The following is a 21092-nucleotide window of genomic DNA, read 5'->3' as shown; positions in this document are numbered from 1 at the left end:
GTACTATTTAGCCTCCATGTGTTTGAGTGTTTTTTACTGTAGTTGATTTCTAATTTTATTCCACTGTGATCTGAGAAGATGCTTGATATGATTTCAATCTTCTTGAACTTGTAGAGACTTCTTTTGTGTCCTAACATGTGGTCTATCTTTGAGAATGACCCATGTGCACTTGAGAAGAATGTATATTCTGCAGCTTTGGGGTAAAATGTTCTATAAATGTCAACTAAATCCATCTGATCCAGTATGTCATTTAGAGTCTCCGTCTTTTTGGTAGTTTTTTGTCTAGAAGATCTATCCAGTGAAGTCAGCATGGTGTTAAAGTCCCCTACTATGACTGTATTGCTGTTGATCTCTCCCTTTAAATCCTCCAGAAGTTTTTAAAATATATTTAGGTGCTCCTGTATTGGGCACATATATGTATACCAGGGTTATATCCTCTTGTTGGATCGATCCCTTTAGTATTATGTAGTGACCTATGTTGTCTCTTGTGATAGCCTTCATTTTGAAGTCTATTGTCTCAGATGTGAGTATTACTACCCCAGCCTTTTTTTTTTTTCATTTCCATTTGCATGGAAATATTTTTTCCATCCCTTCACTCTCATCCTGTGTGAGATTTTTTTCTGAGGTGAGTCTCTTGTAGATAGCATATAGTTGGGTCATGTTTCCTTATCCATTCAGCTACCCTATGTGTTTTATTATAACATTTAATCCATTTACATTGAAGGCTATTATTAATAGGTACTTATTTATTGCCATTTTAATTGTGTATGCCTACATCTCTCTCTCTATGTCTTCTTCTCATTACAGCAGTCTCTTTAGAATGTTTGCAGTGCTGATTTGGTGATAAACTCCTTTAGCCTTATTTTTCTTTTGTCTGGGAAGCTCTTTATTTCACCATCTATTTTGAATGATAGCCATGCTGAATAGAGTAATCTTGGTTTCAGATCCTTGCTGTCCATTACCTTGAGTACTTCATGCCATTTCCTTCTGGCCTGTAGTTTCTGATGAGAAATCAGCTGACAGCCTTATAGGAGCTCCTTTGTAGGTAACAAATTGCTTTTCTCTTGCTGCCTTTAAGATTCTCTCTTTGTCTTTAATTTTTGGCATTTTAATTATGCATTGTTGGGCGTGGGCTTGTTTGGGTTCTTCTTGCTTGTGACTCTCTATGCCTCCTGGACTTGTCTGACTTTTTACGCCAGCAGGTTGGGGAAGGTGTCTACCATTATTTCTTCAAACGTTCTCTATCCCTTGCTTATTGTTTTCTCCTTCTGGTACACCTGCTATGCAAATATTGTCATGTTTCATATTGTTCCTCAGTTCCCTTAACCTGTTAACAGCCACCATCCCCACACACCACGATATTTTGAATTTAATTTAAAAAATCATCTGACTCTGGAGTTGAATAAAGGATGTCATCTTTTTCTTCTTGTGAGGTGCTTGGTTTAATTATTTCTTCATCTGACTCCATTTATGGGGATTGAATTTTATTTGCACAATATAATATATTAGAGGCCCGTTGTACGAAATTTGTGCAGTTGGGGGGGGGGGGGGAGGGGAGTCCCTCAGCCTGGCCTGTGCCCTCTCACAGTCCAGGAGCCCCATGATCAATTGCCCCACAGAGGGAGGCCCCGCCCACCCACCGCAACCCACCAGTGGTGGCCTGGGCCTTCCCCTGCAGGGCATCATGGGGCCATGGCCGAGCCCCAAACAATCGCATCACACCTGCCTTGGCTGTCCTGGCACCAGTAGGTGTCATAACATGGTCATCCGGACGGTTGTTCTGCTACTCGGTTGTTCAATCAATTTGCATATTACGCTTTTATTATTATAGATTACAATGATAAATTCAATAATAAAATAATGATAATTTTCAATTCTATGGAAATATTAACAAAAGCGAAAGCGAAATAAAAATAAACCATTGACATGAAAAGCCTTGAAAACACTAAATTTTGTTGATGCTCCAAAGATGAAATCTGTAAAAAAATAATGAAGAATGCACACCCTGTTTAGCATTTTAGGCGTGAAATTCATGATAACGAAAACAAATCTCAAGTGTCGCCATGGTTATCTCTCACGCGTCTGAGTGGCAGCCCTGTATATCGATATTGGAATTTCTTCCATATGTGCTGGAATATTTATGAATTTAATTACCATGATTTTCTTTACAAACCCAGAGATGTCACTAACAAGTCTGATTTTAAAACTGGGTGACCAGAGTTGATGTGCGAGATTTGCGGCTATAGAGCGCGTGTGGGGAAGGTCCGCTGCTTTCGTCTATAGATGCTTATGGCGTACAATGGGTTAACTGCCCTCCTGTTTTTTAATTGTTTTTTTTTTTTTCTTTTTGGTTCTCTAATTGAGTGATATTTTTCTAGAAGACCCTGTCTTCTAATTCACTGATCAGATCCTCCGCTTCCCTTAATCTGCTGTATATTCCTTCCAATGTGTTCTTTATTTGTGCTATGTCATTCTTTATTTCCGACTGTTCTTTTTTCATAGTTACTATATCTTTTCTCATGCTGTTGAGCAACTTTGCCATCATTATACTCAACTCTATATCTGATAAATTTCTTATCTCTTTTTCATTTATTTCTTCTTCTGGAAAATTCTCTTGTTCTTCCATTTGGGTTATTTTTGTCTCCCCATCTTGGATGCCTGTTTGGGTCTGTGTCTATGTATTAAGTCCATACCTTACGACTCCCAATCTCTCGTGCAGGACAATGTCAGACGCTGTTTCTAATTGGCCCTGGGTCCCCTGTTTGGAACTATCAGCAAACCACAGCTGTGGCTCCCAATGCTGGGGCTGAGTGCCTTGGAAAGGATCAAGCTGTGCACCAGGCTCTGCGTTTCTTAGCCCTGGGCCCAAAAGATCAGGCAAAGACTCAAAGCCTCCAGAGGTCCACCTCTGTCTGCAGTCTGATTGTTATTCTCAATCTTAATTTGGCTCCGGTTATCGACCGCAGGGTGGGCCATCGGTCTTCCAACAGGGTGGGGTAACTGTCTTTCCTCCAGCAAAAGCCATCTGGACAACAAAGGTCCGCCTGAGAAAGATGTCCTCCAAAGCGCGAAGGAATGACTCAGCACAGGAAACTGGGTGGCTGCCCTCTGAGCTTCACCCCAGAGCCCCCAACCCGGAACTCTCCTCACAGAGCTTCAGTCCACTCTGCTCCCCCTTCGTGGAGCCCAAGGTGAGTAGCTGCACACCAAATTTTTGCATTGGCCCTTTAAGAGGGTGCCTGCATTTCCAGCAATTTCTGACTGGCAGATAGCAACCCTGCTGCTTTTCACAGTCAGATGTTCTGTGGGCTTCTTTTTCAGTTCTCAGTGGGAACCCCCACAGCTGAGATAGCCCTCTGGACCTCCCGCTGCTGTCGGTGGGAGCCTGGCCAGCCCTTTCACCCCTCTGCATGTCCTACCAGTGTCTGTGCGGTCTTCACTCTCCATCCTGATTCCCAGCTTCTCTCCAGCTAATCTTCAGTTGATTTTTCAGGGTGATTTTTCTGTATTTTGGTTGTATTTCCAGTTTAGTCCTGGGAGAGTGTTAGTGTGGCTTACACTTACTCTGCCGCCGTTTTTTCCCTTTATTGATTAAGGTATTACATATGTGTCCTGATTCTCCCATTGCCCCCACTCCCCCACCTCCCCACTCTGCTGCCATTTTTTATCTCTCCCTAGTATTCTTTCATTTAAAAAATTGTTAGTTCTATCTCCCCTTCCACATGAATCAATTCTAGATGTCTATCTTTGAGCTCACAAATTAGGTCTTTCATATGATCTGCTTCATCTCATTTATTGAGTTCTTCAGTTTCAAAATTTCTGCTTAATTCTCCTTTAGAGTTTTAATAGCTCTGTTAAAGTGCTCATCTTCATTAATTTCATTCCTGAGCTCACTGAGCTGCCGTTCTCAGTTTTCCTGTATCCTGTTGAGCTTCTTTATTACTGCTATTTTGAATTCTCTATCATTTATATCACAATCTTCCATAGCTTTGAGTTTGGTTTCTGGAGAATTGGCATTTTTTTCTGCAATACTGTGTCCTCTTCTCTGTTCAAAGTGTGTCGAAGCATCTGAAGTAGTGAACACTTTTCTTATTTAGGTACCATTTTGTTTTTAATGATTTAGCAGATTGATGAAGGTCTTTTTATTTGTTTTCCAGTAGATGGTGCTATAGTGCAACTTTTCAGTTTTCTCTTACTTGTGTCTGAGTTCCCTGGCTGCCTGGGTGACCAAGGTGATGGGAATCCCAGATGTGTCTCTGTTGTCTGGGACTTGGGGCACCACCAGCATAATGAGAGGGGGATGTGACAGGTGTGTGTGTGTGTGTGTGTGTGTGTGTAAGAGCTGCGTTTGCAACCCTGCCATGCCACTACCCTGGTGTCTATGGCCACTGCTGCCAGGCTCTCTGGTGATGTGAGCATCACTGCAATCAAAGAAGGGCACTGGGTTCTTGTGTGCTGACACTACTCTGCCTGCTGACCCTTTGCTCGGCTGTGGTGTGGGTGCTGTACACCAACTCCTTTGCTATCACGTTTGCTGGGGCTGAGGCTAAGCCAAAAGAACTGGGGATACAGGCTTCATCTTTGTCCTTCCGCCTCTCCTGCCCCTACTAGGTGTGCCCAAACACCTACCTTAAAGGTACTGATGTGAGGAGCTTTCAGGTGGTTCGATGTCCTGAGCAGAGAGGCCTTTGTTGGGTTAGGAATGCCCAACTAGTTGTAGATGGAAAGGGAGATACAGAAGGGGCATCTCACTTCCCCAGGATGGTACTGATGTCATTCTATCTATTCTATTGTTGAGGGCAACTTGGTAAATTCTAGTTTTTTAATGTTATGAATACTCCTGCCATGAACATTCTAGCAAGTATCTCTTGTTGAATATACTAGTATGTATGCACTTCTATCTGGTGTATCCTTCAGGGACTGGCTGAGTTAGCTGGAGTAGATAATACCAAATTCTTTTCCTAGGTGCTGCGTGACAGCTCGTCATTCCATGTTCTCTACACTTGGTATTGTCAGTCTTTGTAACTCGCCATTTTAGTGGGATTTTAATCATCAGCATGATATTTTAAAAGGTAAATTAGACTATATCTCTTTTATGCTCTAAATTGCCTAATAGTTTTTAATTTTGCCTAGAATAAAATCCAATCTTCTTTTTATTGCCCACAGGCCCTGGGCTTCCTCCTGCCGCAGTGACTGTATCCATCAACACTCCTGCTTAGTCACTGTATTCTACAGACTTCATTTCTATTATTTTAAATTTTCCAAATTTTCTTCCTTCCGAGATTTGTTGTTTCTTCTGTGAGGAGAGCTCTTCCTCTGTGCGCTTCTCCACCTGGTGGCTCCTCATCACTCAGGCCTCAGCTACACTGTCAATGACGTAGGAAAGCCTTCCCAACACCCTCGCTACCCCTTCACCAGATTCCATATCTTTCATGTTTCTCACTAACCTGAAATTTTCTCTTTAAGTTTTCTTACTCAGTGTCCCCCCCCCTCCCCACACCTTCCCATTCCCCACTCACAGGCTCAACTCTAGACTGCCAGCTCTGAGGGGCCGCCTCCTCCCCAGCATTTCCAGCACAGAGTGCCCGGCGCATCGGAGGAATGATACAAATACTTGAGTGAATGATGGACTGACGAATGGAAGCTGAGGGAGAAATTAGGCCTAGAACCTCAGGAAACCAAATGTTTTTAGCATTATTCTTCTGTCACCCCTGTACTTCTTACATCTCTAGAAGTTCATTCATTTCAGCAACAAAAGGATGCTATAGAGTTGCTGCTGTGTATTCTCAAGTGTCTCAGGAAAAATGTGAGGAGGGAGAGCCTGAAGGTGTAGAGAGCTTCGTGGAGCCCCGACCTCCCGGCCCGGCCTGATTTGAGCACGACACGCAAACATACTTCTGCTTCATTCTCTCTATAAACTCTCTCTTTAGAGTTGGGAAATCGCTGATGTTTAGTTAAAACAAATAAAAGGTACTATGTATAAAATATACATCAGAGTATACAATCTCTAATATAAATAACTGCCTTGCAACTCTTCTGAATATGTATCATATCCTGGTTTGAGGATCAAATGGATTGAAGGTAAAAGTCAACAAACCTGAACTGAGCAATGCCTCCTGAACACACAGGGTGCTGCTTTACGCTGCTGCCTGCTCTCGGGAGGAGGTGATGACCTGCAGAGGAAGCTGCTTCACTTCATAAAAAACACCAACCAATGGGAAGAGTCCCTCACCTGCTTGTGACTAACATCGTCAACGACCCATCCCTGTGACTAACAGCATAAGCTTCTAAGAATATTTTCAAAAACATCTGCAACTGGAAAGATTGCGACAGGAGGAGTTGGTGAGAAGATGATGGTAAAGAAGCCTGGTTCATCGGGGCTCTGTAACCTCAGACACTCTGCTAAGGACGTTTCCCAAATGTCACCTCTGAGAAGTGGGCCTCGTCACCTGTCTTGTAAGGAAGAGGCACTGCTGGCCTGTGCTCCTTCAGGGGGAGGCCAGGACGCACGTCTGCATGTCCCTAGGAACGTGCCCTCATGCGACATCAGAGGTAGAACTCAGTGAGTTTTCTCCAAATTAATGAGAGGAAGACAAACCAAGTGGGCAAAAGGGCAAACATATGAGAAGGAATTTTTTACGGAGAACACTCACATGGCCAAAGATGTCCCACCTGAGCAGTAAATCGTGGAATGCAAAATAAAATCAGATGACAGCTTTTACAGCATTGGGCTGACTTAGCTAGCAACATGGAACAGTGTGACATTACCAGCTGTGTTGGCAAGCACGTGAAGCAGGAAACCCTAACCTTCAAAGGACACAGATGTGGAGAAAGTCAGGGATTTTCTAATATAATTGAAGATGCACCTGCCCAATGATCCTGCCATTTCACTCTGAAAACCCGCACAGAACATTACAGAAACCTGCACCACGGCACTACTTTTAAGAGCAACATATAAATTTGAAACAACTTAAATGTCCAAAGGCGATGGATACATAAATGGGGTCTAGTTATGCAGTGGAATACGATACAGCATTCCAAGTGAATGAGAGCTACACTCCTCCAAATGCTTGGTCTCACAAATAGAATGCCGAGTGAGAAAAAGCAAGTTACCAGTGTAGAGTTGTGTAAAGACTAACAACAATACTTTGTATTGCTTAAGAAACACACACACACACACACACACACACACACACACACACACTTTAAGATAAGAAGCACCAAGCTGAGGATAGTACATTTAGTGGGTGGGAGAGGTGTATAGAGAAAAACTGCTAATTCTTATTTCTGCTGCTGGGTCTTGCTTACATAACCTATGACCTGTTTTGAGTTATTTAGCTCTTAAATATTGTATTTAAAAACATCAAAAGTGAACATTAGAGAGAAAAAATAGAGAATTCAATTTAGGAAATTTCAGCAGGAAACAGCATTTCCTGTGGTCAGAACAAAGCAAACCTGAGCGTCTGCACCTGGGACCTCCATAAATTAATTCTGCTTGAATTCCTTCCTTCCCATTCTCCTTGCAAACAATGCTCCAGTTTCTCCGATTTTTCCAGCGTAATTGAGAATCTGTAGTAAATTTTGGACTTTGGTTTTTCAATTGCAAAGCTCACAGTCCCCAAGTGATAGGTCCATAGCTTCACTGGCCAAGGGAAACGTCAGGAACATCCAGTAAGAGAGAGATGCTGAAGGGGCTGGGATGGCCTTCCTAACTTCATACACTTTGGGGCCCTGTACTGGTTAGACTTGGCACAATGCTCACCCTCAAACCGTAACAAGATGGGGCACAAGTTTGTCTCTTCATAAAATAGAAACTGAAAAGGACAAAATAAAAAGATTTAGGAACATCTTTCAACACTGCTTATAACAACAGCTCTAAGTGCAAGGACTGGACTGTTTTTGATAGTAACACTTTTGTTTTGTTTTGGAGCGGGGGCCGGGCATCCGCCTTATAAATGGTGTCTGTGCAGAGGAACTCCCTGGTGCTGCAGGAACAGACTCACCGTCACCCAGCGCTCTCCAGTGCGCGGGCGCTGCAGGGCTACACACACATGTTCCCTCAGAAGCAATTAGATGCGGAAGCAGGTTCGAGAACCCTGCGTTCTTCTATTAGGCGAGACATTAAAGAGATTTCCAAATATTGGCCATGAGTATGCAGTCGTTTGTAGAACAGTATCATTTTTCTCAGGAAGTCTGTTTGTTTTGGGAAGTATAGTTATTTTTCATGAAATGTCCGATATTTATGATCTTAGGCACATATGATGCATTTTTTGTTATTTAAAATGGATAAAATAAATGTTCAAACTCTACTTAATTTCTAACACAGCAAGTGGTGACAGACAACACCCACAGACACAAAAGCGCTGGGACCTCAGTGACCTGGGACCTTGTGGGGGTTTGCAAACCGCGGCCACACCACCTGGGAGCGCGGCTGGCACAGTCCTCCTTCCTCTCCGCCTGCGGAGCTGCTGCCTCGGGCCCAGCCTCGGAGCCCCGGGCGGCCTGGCCAGGAGCCGCCTCTCTCTCTAATCCTCGCCTGTTTTTATTGATTCTTTTTTTTTTTTTTACAAAGAGAGAGGAAGAAGCATGGATGTGAGAGAGAACCACTGATCAGTCGCCCCCCACCCCCTCCCCGAGCGCGCACAGGGGCTGGGCGGGATGGAGCCACAGCCTAGGCGAGTGCCTGCCCTGTGGAGCCGCGAGCTTTGCGGTGCAGCCGCCCCAGCCCGGGCGCAGGGAGATCCTGAATGATGGTCGCATTTTAGATTTCCTTCCGTCGCAGTGGCCAGGGCAGCAGCCCCGGGCAGCCCCCGCTCCCGGGCTGGGCGTCACCGGGCGCGGCCGGTTTCCTGGTTACCGAGCGCGGCGCGTTAGTGCTGGTCCCGACTCGCCAGGAGCCGCCGGGACGGCTCCCCCGGGGGCGCTCAGTGCCGCCCGAGGAGGACCGGCCGCACGGAACGCGTTGCGCGCACAGGACGGGGCGGGAGAATGGCGGCGGGGACCCCGGGCCAGGCGCCCAGGCGGCCTCGGACCCGCCCCTGCGCGAGGCCGCGCCTCCCCGCGCGCTGAGGTGCCCGCCCCGCGCGTAGCGCTGGTGGCGGGGAGCAGCCGGGCCTGGAGGTGCCCGCCGTCCCGCCCGGAGCCAGCCCCGCGCTCCCCAGCCCCAGGCTCCGGTCCACCCCCGGGGCACCCAGGTAGGTGTGCGGGGAACGAGGTGGCCAGACCTGTGCGACCTGAGGCCAGAGGTCGGACCCCGGCGGCTTCCCACCGGCTGGGGGACCCGCATCTGCCCGCCTCCCGCCGGCCCCTCCCAGATGACCCTCACTGGCCTCCCAGGTGGTCCTCCAGGTGGATCTCACCGGCCCCTCCCAGGTGGTCCTCCAGGTGGTCCTCCAGGTGGATCTCACCGGCCCCTCCCAGGTGGCCCCTCCCAGGTGGCCCCTCCCAGGTGGCCCTCCAAGTGAATCTCACCAACCCCTCCCAGGTGGATCTCACCTGCTCCCAGGTGGGCCTGGCTGGGATGTAGGCTCAGGCCTGTGGACCCAAGGCCCCAGACGCAGGGGAGGCCACGCGCCACGCACAGGGGACCCGGACCCTCAGGGCTGAGGTGGCTGGGGGCCAGCCTCCCAGCGATCCCACCTCGCTGCCCAGGGAAGGGGGGCCGCCTCCTCCCCAGGAAGCGATGGTGCTCCCTGGAGGGGGGACCCGCTCCTGCCCCCACCGCGCCCCGCCTCCCCCCTGCGGCGGACCGCGGCTCTTCCACCCGATCCTGAAAGTCGGCCCAAGGATAGGAAGGGGCAGGGAAGGTACACGCGGGGCCAGGTGGAGGGCACCCCAGGAGGAAGGGAAGGCCAGTGGCTGACCTGGGATCTCCGAGAGGTCGCCGAGCCGGCCCCTGCCCCCACCCCTTCTCTTCCCACAGCCTGCTATGGGGGCGGCGTCCCTGCTGCTGTGTGTGTCCGTGGCCCTCCCACTGCTTCTGGGCGCAGGTATGTTGGCGTTGCCTGGGCCTCGGCCACCTCACCGTGTGTCCCTGCGGCCCGCCCGCCTGGTGTGTGGACCTGGGTGTGGCGGGGGGGGGGGGGGGGGGGGGGGGGGGGCTCTGAGCCTGCAGCTCACCTTTCCCGGGGCCCAGTCAGGGGTCTGCAGAGTGGGAGCATCCCTTCCAACGCCTGGTGCTCGGCCCCAAAAGGTCATGAGCTTTGAGGTGACTTAGGAGAGGAGGAGGGTAGGCAAAGTGCAAGTCAAGGCTTGCATTCAAACGGCAAATGGATGGCGTGCTGTCTGTGTCTTATGACAGCGCAGTTCTATGGCCCAAGGTAAAAGCAAACCAGGTAATTTGGTGGAAAGGAACTTTGAAGCAAGCGGGTTTTTAAACAAAATAGCTGGTGACAGAAAACAGGACAAGGAGGGCGGAGAGCAGGAAGATTTCCTCTGAGGGGAGGGGAACGAATGAAGGCCTTCGGATGGAAGGGAGAGGGGCTCATCCCAGAGGCTGACAACGGGAGGAAGCAGGAGATTCAGTCCTACGGACACACTGGGAGGACTCTGAATTCTGCTTTCACATCAACACACTATTTTTGGGAAATTCCCACACTGAGAAAGCTCTCAATGAAATTGGCTAGGAATTGACACATTCGTTAAACTATTAATAAACCGCAGCGTTCCCTTTCATGATTACGTTTCCCTTCCTCTCCCTAGATGAATGCCAGGACATTCGTGTGCTAACTGAGGCATCTTCAGCAAAGCAGCCTTTTGCCTTTAATTGCACATCCCCTCTGCTCACTTCTGGGAAAGCACGGGTAACCTGGTACAGACACCCTAGCAAAGTCCCAGTCTCCACCGACTCGCAGGCTAGGATCCACCAGGAGCAGAGCTGGCTCGTGTTCCTGCCCGTGGCCTGGGGGGACTCGGGGACCTACCGGTGTCTTATAAAGTAAGTTCCTCCCTTAAAGAGCACTAGCACACTCTCCCAATCTCTCTCTCACTGGCGTGTTATGATTGTATGTCTATAATTCTTTCAGGAAAATTCTTAATAAATTCTTAAGAACTTAAAAACTCAATGAGAAGAACAAAATATTGTTTTATAGTTGTTATAAAACAATTTCCAATGAAAACATTTTAAAGCAGAGAAGATTTGTAAATTAGCTGTTAGAATATGAAATACAGCTTTCCCGTGGAAATGATGCCACAGCCAGACCAACTTCCAAAGCTGGTGTCTCCCACTATTGTTGTCGCTGCCCTCATTCTCCGCATGCCCAGCGTTCCTGTGATGGGCTGCACGTCCAGAGAGGAGCCAGCCTCCTTTGCCCACCTTTTTGTAAGGCATCTGCTATGGAAATGTACCAGTGACAAAGCACCCTTATGCTCAGGCCCAGTGTACCCTGTGCTAGAAGGTAACACTGTGTAGATGAATGACAGCTCTGTCTGGTGGGGACTGCGGTGAGCTGGAGCGTGCCTCACCAAAGGCGACAGTCTATTCAGCTCAAATCCATTTTCCATTTTTTCAAGGAAACCTGAAAATTTGTGTGTGTGTGTGTGTGTGTGTGTGTGTGTGTGTAACTTTTCAATAGCTTTGTGTGTTGCCTAAATAAAAAACACCTTTGGACCACATTTTGCCCAAGGGCCCCATTTTATGACCTTCCTTTACTGACACGCATGTGCATGACCTAATGCAGCGGTCGGCAAACTGCAGCTCACGAGCCACATGTGGCTCTTTGGCCCCTTGCGTGTGGCTCTTCCACAAAATACTGACTTCTGCTCATGGGCCACGAAGTTTCAATCGCATTGTATGTGTGCACCCGCATGTGGTATTTTGTGGAAGAGTCACACTCAAGGGGCCAAAGAGCTGCAGTTTGCCAACCACTGACCTAACGAATGCTTTGGCCTCCCTGAGGCGTGGTTCTCTTGTCTGCAGAATGGGAAGCATGGCAGCCTGGTAAGGCTGAAGTGAAATGAGCTGAGATCATGGGACGTAGGCGCCTCCAAAGGGAAGCTGCATTCCCTCTCATTCTTTTTCTGTGGTATTTGCTGGTCCCTTTCTGTGCCCGGCTCTGATTCATGCCAGATTCCTCATTTTCATATGTCAGATCGACCTACAGGACAAAATCACTCTGGTACAGAAACAGAAGTGGCTGGGAGCCCATGTACTTGGCCTCTTTCCAGTTTCACTCACCAGGCCCGTCATGCTGGGAGGTGTGCTCTCCCATGACATACGAACTAGAGGTGGAGATTGTATGTCACACAAATTCACTGTGAAATCCAGACTGGATTTAAAATATTTGAACCTGGGAGCTGGGAAATGCAGAAAATCATCTTTCACAGAAAGGAAACAGATATTGTCTGTAATAGAAGAAAATAAACAAGAATTTCCATAAAATTTTAACATATACATAGACATGATACATACTTTGTAAACTGTATATTTGAAATGCTTTCAAATTCACATAAAATTTGCAAGACTAGTATAAAGAACTCTCATCTATCCTTTAACTAGATTCCCCATTATTTAACATTTTGCCATATTTACCTTATTATTCTCTCTCCATATATTTGTACATCACACTTGATAAGTTTTCTAAATCATTTTTCCTAAATCATGTGAGTTGTAGGCATTATGACCCCTGACCCTTTACTATTTCAATGTGTATTTCCTATCAACAAAAATATGCTCTTACTAATCACATACAGATCACACCTTTAGGAAAGTGTACTGTTGTACAATGTTTTTATCAAACCCTCAGTCCATGTTCTACTTTTACCCATCCTCTCAGTGGCGAGCAATACAGTAGGGGGCCAGGCAAGATCATGCCCTGCTTCTGGCTGCCATGTGCTTTTGCTCTTTTCCCCTGGACAGGTCCTTGGGCAGTTCTTCATGACACTGACACTTTGAAGGAGCACAGGAAATTGTTTTATATTAAATCCCTAATTTGGGTTATTTCTCCCTGAGCCCCCCAGGTTGGAACACTATGACAGGGTCTGTCCTCCTAGGCCACACTCAGCGGCACCTGTGTCTGTCGACCCCTGGCCATGTCCCTGTTGGTCCCTGGGTAGGGTGTTTCCAATGTTTCCATGTGTCAGCACTTTCCCTGGGTGCTGCGAGCCTGTGAGCTGTGCTTGTCTTGCTGGAGGCGACGTGTTTGCACTGTGCCTCACGGAGGATTTGCACGTATTTGAAGACGACGGCATTGTTTGGTCCTGTGGTTGTTTCATGAGGGTCACTCTGTTGTTTTCTTACAGTGATACAGACGGGTGTCGCCAAGTACATGTAAACCTAACTGTGTTCGAAAAATATGGGTGTGGCATGTCCAGAAACAGTCAAATGAATTTCCCAGATGGGCACGAACAAATACTGCATGTTGGGAAAGACGACAGCCTGACATGTCACCTGAATTTCCCGAAGAGTTTTGTCTTGGATTCAATAGAGTGGTATAAGGTAAAAAAAAAAAAAAAAGGATTTTCCCATTAATACATTAATACTGTCTCTTCTTTTCTTTAAAACCCACTTGTTTTTTCAATTTAAGTTGTATTTTTAAGGCAAAATTAGTAAAGAGATTGTGTATCTCAGACAGATTTGATAACTGATTGCTATTGACAATCTTATCTGCTAATTATTTATGTTTAAATTTATGGTTATTACTAGAGGCCCAGTGCACGAAATTCATGCACTCCAGGTGGTCCCTCAGCCTGGCCTGCACCCTCTCACAGTCTGGGGAGTGGGCCTAAGCCAGCAGTCGGACATCCTTAGCGCTGCCACAGGGCTTCTGGCTGTGCAGCACTGCCCCTGTAGGAGCGCACTGACCACCAGCGGGGCAGTTCCTGTGTTGAGCTTCTGCCCCCTGGTGGTCAGTGCACATCAGAATGACAAGTTGTTCTGCCATTCAGTTGATTTGCATATTAGCCTCTTATTATATAGGATAGCTTTGTAATATTTTATTATTTGTATCTTCCACCTCCTCCCTACCTTCCTTACTTTTCAGACCATCCTTGGCTATTTCTCTTTTCTAACAGATTAATTAATTCGTATGTTTGAGTGGGCCCTCACGTACACATGAAGCAATAATCACACAGCATAACCCCGGAAGTCTCCTTCCCACTCCTGACCCATGTGTGTCCTGCGCCCATGGCCCCTCCCCCAACAAGCGGCTACTCTTATTAGTCCTGTTAAGTGTCATGTTTATTTTGGGGTTAAGTTCTAGTTTGCTTGAAGTCATATTATGAATGGATGTTAAATTTCATCTGCCTTTCCTAATTATTAGATATTTTTTCTTTTTACTCTGTTACTGTACTGAATAACAGGAACTGATTTGTGAATGTTATACCCATGTTGCTTTACTGGAATAATCTAAATTGGTGTGTAACCCTGTTTATATGTTGCCAGATTTGCTTGCCTGATTTGTCAAAAAATTTTTTCATCTAAAGCATAAAGAGGCCGGTTTGTAATTTTTGTTGCCTGCTTTGTCCCTGTCAAATTTTGGTATAAAGGATATGCTGACCTTAGAAAATAAGTTGGGAAGTAATCTTTACTCTCTTCTGGAATGTTTAAGATTGATTTTATTTCTTCTGCTCTGTGCTTTTAGTGTTTACAGTGAAGTTATGTAAGACTGGGCCTTCCTTTGAAGGAAGGTTTTTAGATTATAGAATTCAGTGTCCTTAATTATAGGACCACTCAGCTGCCCTACTGCTTCTTTATAGCACACCTAGCACATTGTGCTTGCTTAGAAATTTTCATTTTACCTTTACAATCTTTAAGTTATTGAGCTGAAATTGTTCAAAATATACTGTTATTACCTTTAATATTTGTAGGGTTTGAGGTGATGTCTCTTTTTCATATCTGGTGTCATATTTCTCTCTCTCTCTCTCTCTCTCTCTCTCCCTCTCTCTCTCTCTCTCTCTCTCTCTTGTTTTGTTGACTCCTGCCAGGGATTTATCAACTTGAATCATTTTTTCAAAGCGCTAACTTTGTTAACTCTGTTTCATTAATTTCTGCTCTCATTTACCAGCCCCCCCTCTGTTTTCTTGGGTTTTAACTTGCTGTTATTTTAATAACTTTATGAGATGGATTTTTGGATCATCCTATATAATAAAGAGCTAATATGCTAATTAGACAAAACAGCAAAATGACCATCCAGATGACCGTCTGGAGGACCGTCTGGATGACCTTCTGGATGAAGCCGGAGCTGCGAGGGCCGACTGAGGCAGCCGGGGCTGTGAGGGCTAAGCCTCTTGCACGAATTTTGTGCATTGGGCCTCTAGTTAATTATAAGCCTTTCTTCTTTTCTACTGTATGCATTTAAAGTCTTAAAGCCATTTTTCTTTAAACTCATTTTTAGCTGCTTTCTACACTTTTGATATATAGTATATTCTTATCATTCAGTTAAAAGTATTTTCTAATTTCTAATGTTATTTCTTCTTTGAACTCTGTATTATTTTTAAGAATTTCCTAATTTACAAATATGGTGGATTTTTGTTGTTGTTAATCCTTACCTAAGGATATTTTTTTTCCATTGCTTTTCAGAGAGTGAAAGGAAGGGTGGGAGGGGGACATAGAGAGAAACATCAGTGTGAGAGAGCCACATTGACTGGTTGCCTCTCACACGCCCCAACCAGGGGCAGGGAGTGAACCTACAACCCAGGTTTGTGCCCTTGACTGGGAGTCGAACCCATGACCCTTTGTTGTGTGGGCCGGTGCTCTAACCACTGAGCACACCGGCCAGAGCAATATAGTTGATTTTTAGAAAGTTACTTTTCTGTTTGTGGTAGTAAGCTTAATCGCACTGTGGCAGAGAATCTACTCCATATGTTGCAAATAGTTTGAAATTTGGTGAGACTGCCTTCAATCTCCACGTTTGCCAATGCCTCAGTCTTAGTAACAGAATGAGAGAGCTGCAGTCTGGGTTTGTTAGTTCTGTGATTCACGTCCACAATGCACTTTCCCCCTTCTTCTTTCAGTTGCTTAGAAAGAGATGCAGAAGTAGCCCTCGGTGGGTGTGGGTTTTGGAGTGTGGCTCACCCACTTCTGAAGCCCAGTCCGCCTTCTCAGGAACCAGTGTCCACTTCCCCTCGTGGCTCCCCAGGCTCTGCTCCTCAGGCCTCGGCCTCCACCGCAGCCTCGCAGCCCCTCCTGGCACCAGTGGGACCAGTCGGGGCTTCCCAGGAGGACTCTGGCTTGACCTGCCCCTGCTGAGCGCGTGGCCGTGAACGCAGTGACATTTGCAGAGGCAGATGGTGAGCATCGCTCTGCCGCTCCCCCGGTGCCAAGATGCAGGTGCATTGCACCTCATTTTCTCCCTTAGGAAATGAGTTTGGACCACATGATTTCAGAAGGCTTTCCAATCCCATGGCCACTCGCCTGAGGGCACAGCCTATTCCCTCCCATCCCAGCGTGATCAGATTAGAGGAATGGGCAGTTGTTAGCAATTTGAGCAGCATTATAATACTTATCACTATTAAAATGCATGTCAATCTCTGTTAGACCCGGAGACGAACCCAGAGCTCCATGATTGGTCCTACATGGGCATCAACCTTTATCCTACGGATCTTTTTTTTTTTTTTTTTTAAATATTTTATTGATTTTTTACAGAGAAGAAGGGAGAGGGATAGAGAGCCAGAAACATCGATGAGAGAGATCCATCAGCTGCCTCCTGCACGCCCCCCAGTGGGGATGTGCCCGCAACCAAGGTACATGCCCTTGACCGGAATCGAACCTGGGACCCCTGAGTCCGCAGGCCGACGCTCTATCCACTGAGCCAAACCGGTTGGGCGACGGATCTTTTTAACAAGCAGGTGCTTGGCCTCTTTCTCTGCTACGAACCAGGTTATGCACGAGGGAGAATCAGGCATATTTCATTTTGAAATAACCACTCAGCCCGGGAAGACAGGAGGGAGCTAGGAGGCAGGTAGTATAAGGAGGAGGGGCCATTCTCCAGTGTCAACCTGTGCAGACCCAGTACCTCAGTTATGGCTCTGTTTTTGCCACTAACTGACTCACCCCTTGGGCCTCAGTGTTTTCATCTGTAGAATGAGAGGGTTGGAATAAATTATGAAAATATTTAGAGCTTATCATCTGCCTGGTGCCATGCCAGGCACTGGGGATGTAATGATGAGAGAGCCATCGCTTCCAATAGCTATAGTTTACCAGAAGGGCAGACAAGCAAGCGAAACAGTTTTCCTTAGAGCACAAAGTGAACTCAAAGGAGGCAACATAGTCACAGGCCTTTCTGAGGGAGGTGACTGCTGAGCTGTGTTTACAGAATGATTGACAGCTAACCTGGGGGGAAGGGAAGGGAGGATGGGAATTCAAGGGAACAGTATGTGAAAAGGTATCAGTGAGAATGGTTGGGGCATTGATTAGAGTTTAGGGTACATGTAAGCATGGGCTAAAGTGGTATTAGGAGTAGGAGACCTTGCATGCTTTCCCACTCACAGTATTTTAACAGCTGACCACACCACCAGGATAATGACATGATCAACTTTGTATTTGAGTGAAGTCTTCGTGTGGGCACTATAGTGAATAAATTGGAAGGACTTGATGATGGTGGTGTGTTGATTATTTAGGCTATTTTAGAATTTAATAAAAAATGGGGATCATTTTAAAAAGTTCATGAAGTGGAACTGGAATGAAGGAAAGGAGGGGTAAGCAGAGGTCACTCATCTGTGAAGGCCTCTGTTCTCTCTGTTACCTGGGAGATGCCATGTGGGAGATTTAAAAAGGCAGCATGGTGAGTAGGACACTCACCTACTACCACACTCAGGTAGTGAAGACCATGCATCTGGAGTGGTGCCGAGACCCATGCTTACCTCCCACAGTGCTCAGCTGGCGCGAGCGGGGACCACAGGACTGACCTGGTGGATACGCTGGCAGGCAAAGGGCTACCGAGTTCAGTGGCTGAAAGGGGTGATTAAAGTTGTAGCCACAGCAGTCCAGGTTGGTTTAGAAAGAAAACAATGCTCGAAGGAAACTAGAAATTAGGAGTAAATAAAAGGCTAAGGGGACTGATTCAAATTAAGATAAGAAATTGGATTAGGTGCATAGAAAGTTCAGGCAGGAAATATGGCAGACATGGTGGCAAACACTCACCGTCCACGGTGAGCCTCCTCCCGCCACAGAGACCAGGAAGCTGGAAGGAAGACAGGGCAACCAGCACACCTGCGCTGCCAGGGTGCCTGCAGCTCTGGTCCTGGACGGACTCAGCGTGTCCCCTGCTTCCGGGGAGGCTGGTGTGAGGGCAGCACAGCAGGGGCGGGAGCCTCGTGCATGTGTCTCTGGAGTTACTTGTTGGGCTGGCTCTACCAGATGTAACAGGATTTCACACAGGACAGCGGCGGAGTGGCCGCTCCTGCCTCTGACTGGCAGGTGGTGTAGTTCCAAATCTGGGTCCCACTGTCATGATTGTGGTGGAGGGAGCAGCTGTTGTATGAGCTGGTCCCATAGTGCGGTGCTGGACCAGACCTCACTCCCTGAGCACTTCTTAACATTTTGTAAGCAATAATACCCTGTGTTGAATCCTTTTCTGCCTAAAATAGCCAGAATGCTTTTTGTTTCTTGCAACTAAATCCAGTCTGAGAGCTAGGACCTCATAGAGTTTTAAAAATTAAATGAAATAATCTCTCCACTAAGCATTTAGTTCACTTTGGGCACATAGCAATTACTGTAACAAACATTATTAGATATTATTACTTAGTGAAAATAAAGGGATGAAGAGGTGGCATAGTAAAAAATTATAATCAGAATGGTATATATGTTTTTAAGAGTTTAGAGACATAGTAGTTACGGACAAAGTTTAAGTTGTGGCTGGGAGAATTGAGGACTGGGAGGGATAAAGGTTGTCCTTGAAATCGAAGGGGTTGAGGGGAGAAAGTTTGGACATTAAACACCCATTCTTATAGATGTTAGGTTAGGTGGCTCAGGAGGCGGCGAAGGAAATAAAGGGAGTTGATCAGAAAAGGAAGGAAGGAAGGAAAGTTTATTCTGCGTCCCCGGGAGACCCACGTACCCCCAAGGACAGGGCACATGAATTCATGCCAACAGGGAGGGGGATGCTTTTTTTATACTGCAGTTGGGTGAGGGGCGGGGACATGAGCTGAGATATTCAGTTGAGGAAGTTTCAGCTGCAGGGGGTCAGCAAGGTATTCAGGAATGAGTCAGTATCTGTGTGGGGGTCGTGGAGAAGCCAGTATCTGTGTCTGGCAGGCTGATCTGTTAGAAATGCCAGGGGGAGTCCATTATCTCGTCACACGTCTGCATGTATCCGATCCTGGGCTCCCCCGGACCTAACAATAGATAGATAGAGAAGTGCCTATAAGTGTCCAATACTGTATGTCTCTATTTTTTTCAGTTCCAAATTACTCCTCAATACAACAAGGTCCTCCTCACCATCCTGCGGAATCTGTACTGTGAGGTTACTCCTGGCTTTCCCGCTGACAAATCTAACATTTATTTCCAGTCCTAAGCTTGATTTCCTAGTAGCATTCATAACTACTGGACATCCTTTCCAGCTAAGAACTCTCTCTTCTATTCCACCTGAGACTCATTTCTTTTATCTCTGCTCCCCCACACCCCCATTCTTTCCTTAACAACCATCACTGGATTCTCATCCTCTATACTGGGGCCTTAGATTTTGGGGTTTCAATTTCAGCCACGGTCATCTTCTATTCTTGCCTTGATTACATACAAATGGGGATGGCTCCTGGAACCATTCATGCACAGAGGGCTCCCAACTCTCTCTCCCACTTTGATCTTTCTCTCAACCTCCAGATACTTTGTCCAATGGCCTAACATGTATTCCTCTTAGACATTTCCATCCGTAACTCAACCATTGCCACCATATTTAGAGCCACTTTGGTCTTACCCCCAAATCTGGTCATTCTTTTGTATTTTCTTTACATTCTCTCTCCTATCTAACAACACCTTTGCATAACCAAAATGGGGTCATGAAAATCCTGTTCTCTCTCCATATTCCAAATTTGTCCCTGAATTCTGTGGATTGGAATTGCTTGTCATCATTGTTTTTGTGTTCTCTTCTTGCTGTTGTTACTGTACTGCAGGGGTCCTCAAACTACGGCCCGCGGGCCACATGCAAATACAAATATTGTATTTGTTCCCATTTTGTTTTTTTACTTCAAAATAAGATAAGTGCAGTGTGCATAGGAATTTGTTCAGAGTTTTTTTTTTTTAAACTATCGTCCAGCCCTCCAACGGTCTGAGGGACAGTGAACTGGCCCCCTGTTTAAAAAGTTTGAGGACCCCTGCTGTACTGCCTTAGTTCATGCTCTGTTTAGCCTTAGTTTATGGAAATAACTTTCTAAAATTTTTCTAGTTTCTTGATCATTCATCTTTAATCCTTTCCCTCACAACGAGATAGATTACTCTCAAACACAAGTGTAATAACCTTATACCCTTGCTTAGAAGGCTTCCAATGCACATCCCTTTCCATGGTTTCTGATGACATCCCTTGCCTGTCCCTCTGGTTTCATCTTCACATTCTCCCACAGCCACAACCTCTCAGTCAGAGCTCTGGGCTATTTTATGCTTCAGAACCATTGTGCACGCTGGGCCAGGAGTGTTCTTTTTGGTGCTTGAAACATGAAACACATTCAAGTATTGGCCATTATGAATTTTTAAATTTTAAATCTTATTAGTGAGCTATCACCCAAGAATCTCTATATATAAAAGCCTAACCAACCAAACCAACGACCAGTTGCTATGACATGCACTGACCACCAGGGGGCAGATGCTAAACACAGGAGCTGCCTCCTGGTGGTCAGTGCACTCCTACAGCGGGAGCACCACTCAGCTAACCGACCTGTCCTGGCCACCCACCAGCCCAGCAGCAGCCAGTCACTCCCTCAGTAGTAGTGCAGGTCTAATCTCCAGAGAACGGGCCAGGCACAATCCCATCAGCACAGCCAGCCTCCTGGAAGTTGGCCTCAGGGTCTGCAGTCACTTCCCCGCCCTAGACACTCTGCAAGGAAGAAACAATATAAAAGTGGCCACCTGGTGGCTTCCGATAACTGGCGCGAATGTCAGCAGGATGGATCCAGATCCTGGGCCGGCAAGGGGAGGCCCACTGCCCACCTGGAAGGCTGATCGC

The 21092-nt window shown here is 46.5% G+C and overlaps 1 protein-coding gene across 1 annotated transcript in view; it reads left to right on the top strand.

Annotated features, from left to right (window-relative positions):
- Positions 1-9890: 9890 nt before the first annotated feature.
- Positions 9891-21092, top strand: part of IL1RL2 (interleukin 1 receptor like 2) — a 52489-nt gene continuing 41287 nt past the window's right edge. Inside the window, 3 exon segments of the mRNA XM_070429775.1 lie at positions 9891-9989; positions 10702-10936; positions 13240-13435. Coding sequence (XP_070285876.1) covers positions 9929-9989; positions 10702-10936; positions 13240-13435 — 492 coding nt within the window. The 5' untranslated portion in view covers positions 9891-9928.

Source organism: Myotis yumanensis, unplaced genomic scaffold, assembly GCF_028538775.1.
Source record: "Myotis yumanensis isolate MYYU_CA2020_CCGP unplaced genomic scaffold, mMyoYum1.0.hap1 SCAF_11, whole genome shotgun sequence".
In the NCBI taxonomy this organism is placed as follows: Eukaryota; Metazoa; Chordata; class Mammalia; order Chiroptera; family Vespertilionidae; genus Myotis; species Myotis yumanensis.
The sequence above is the reverse complement of the archived record's forward strand: the minus strand, read 5'-3'. Positions and strand labels throughout refer to the sequence as shown.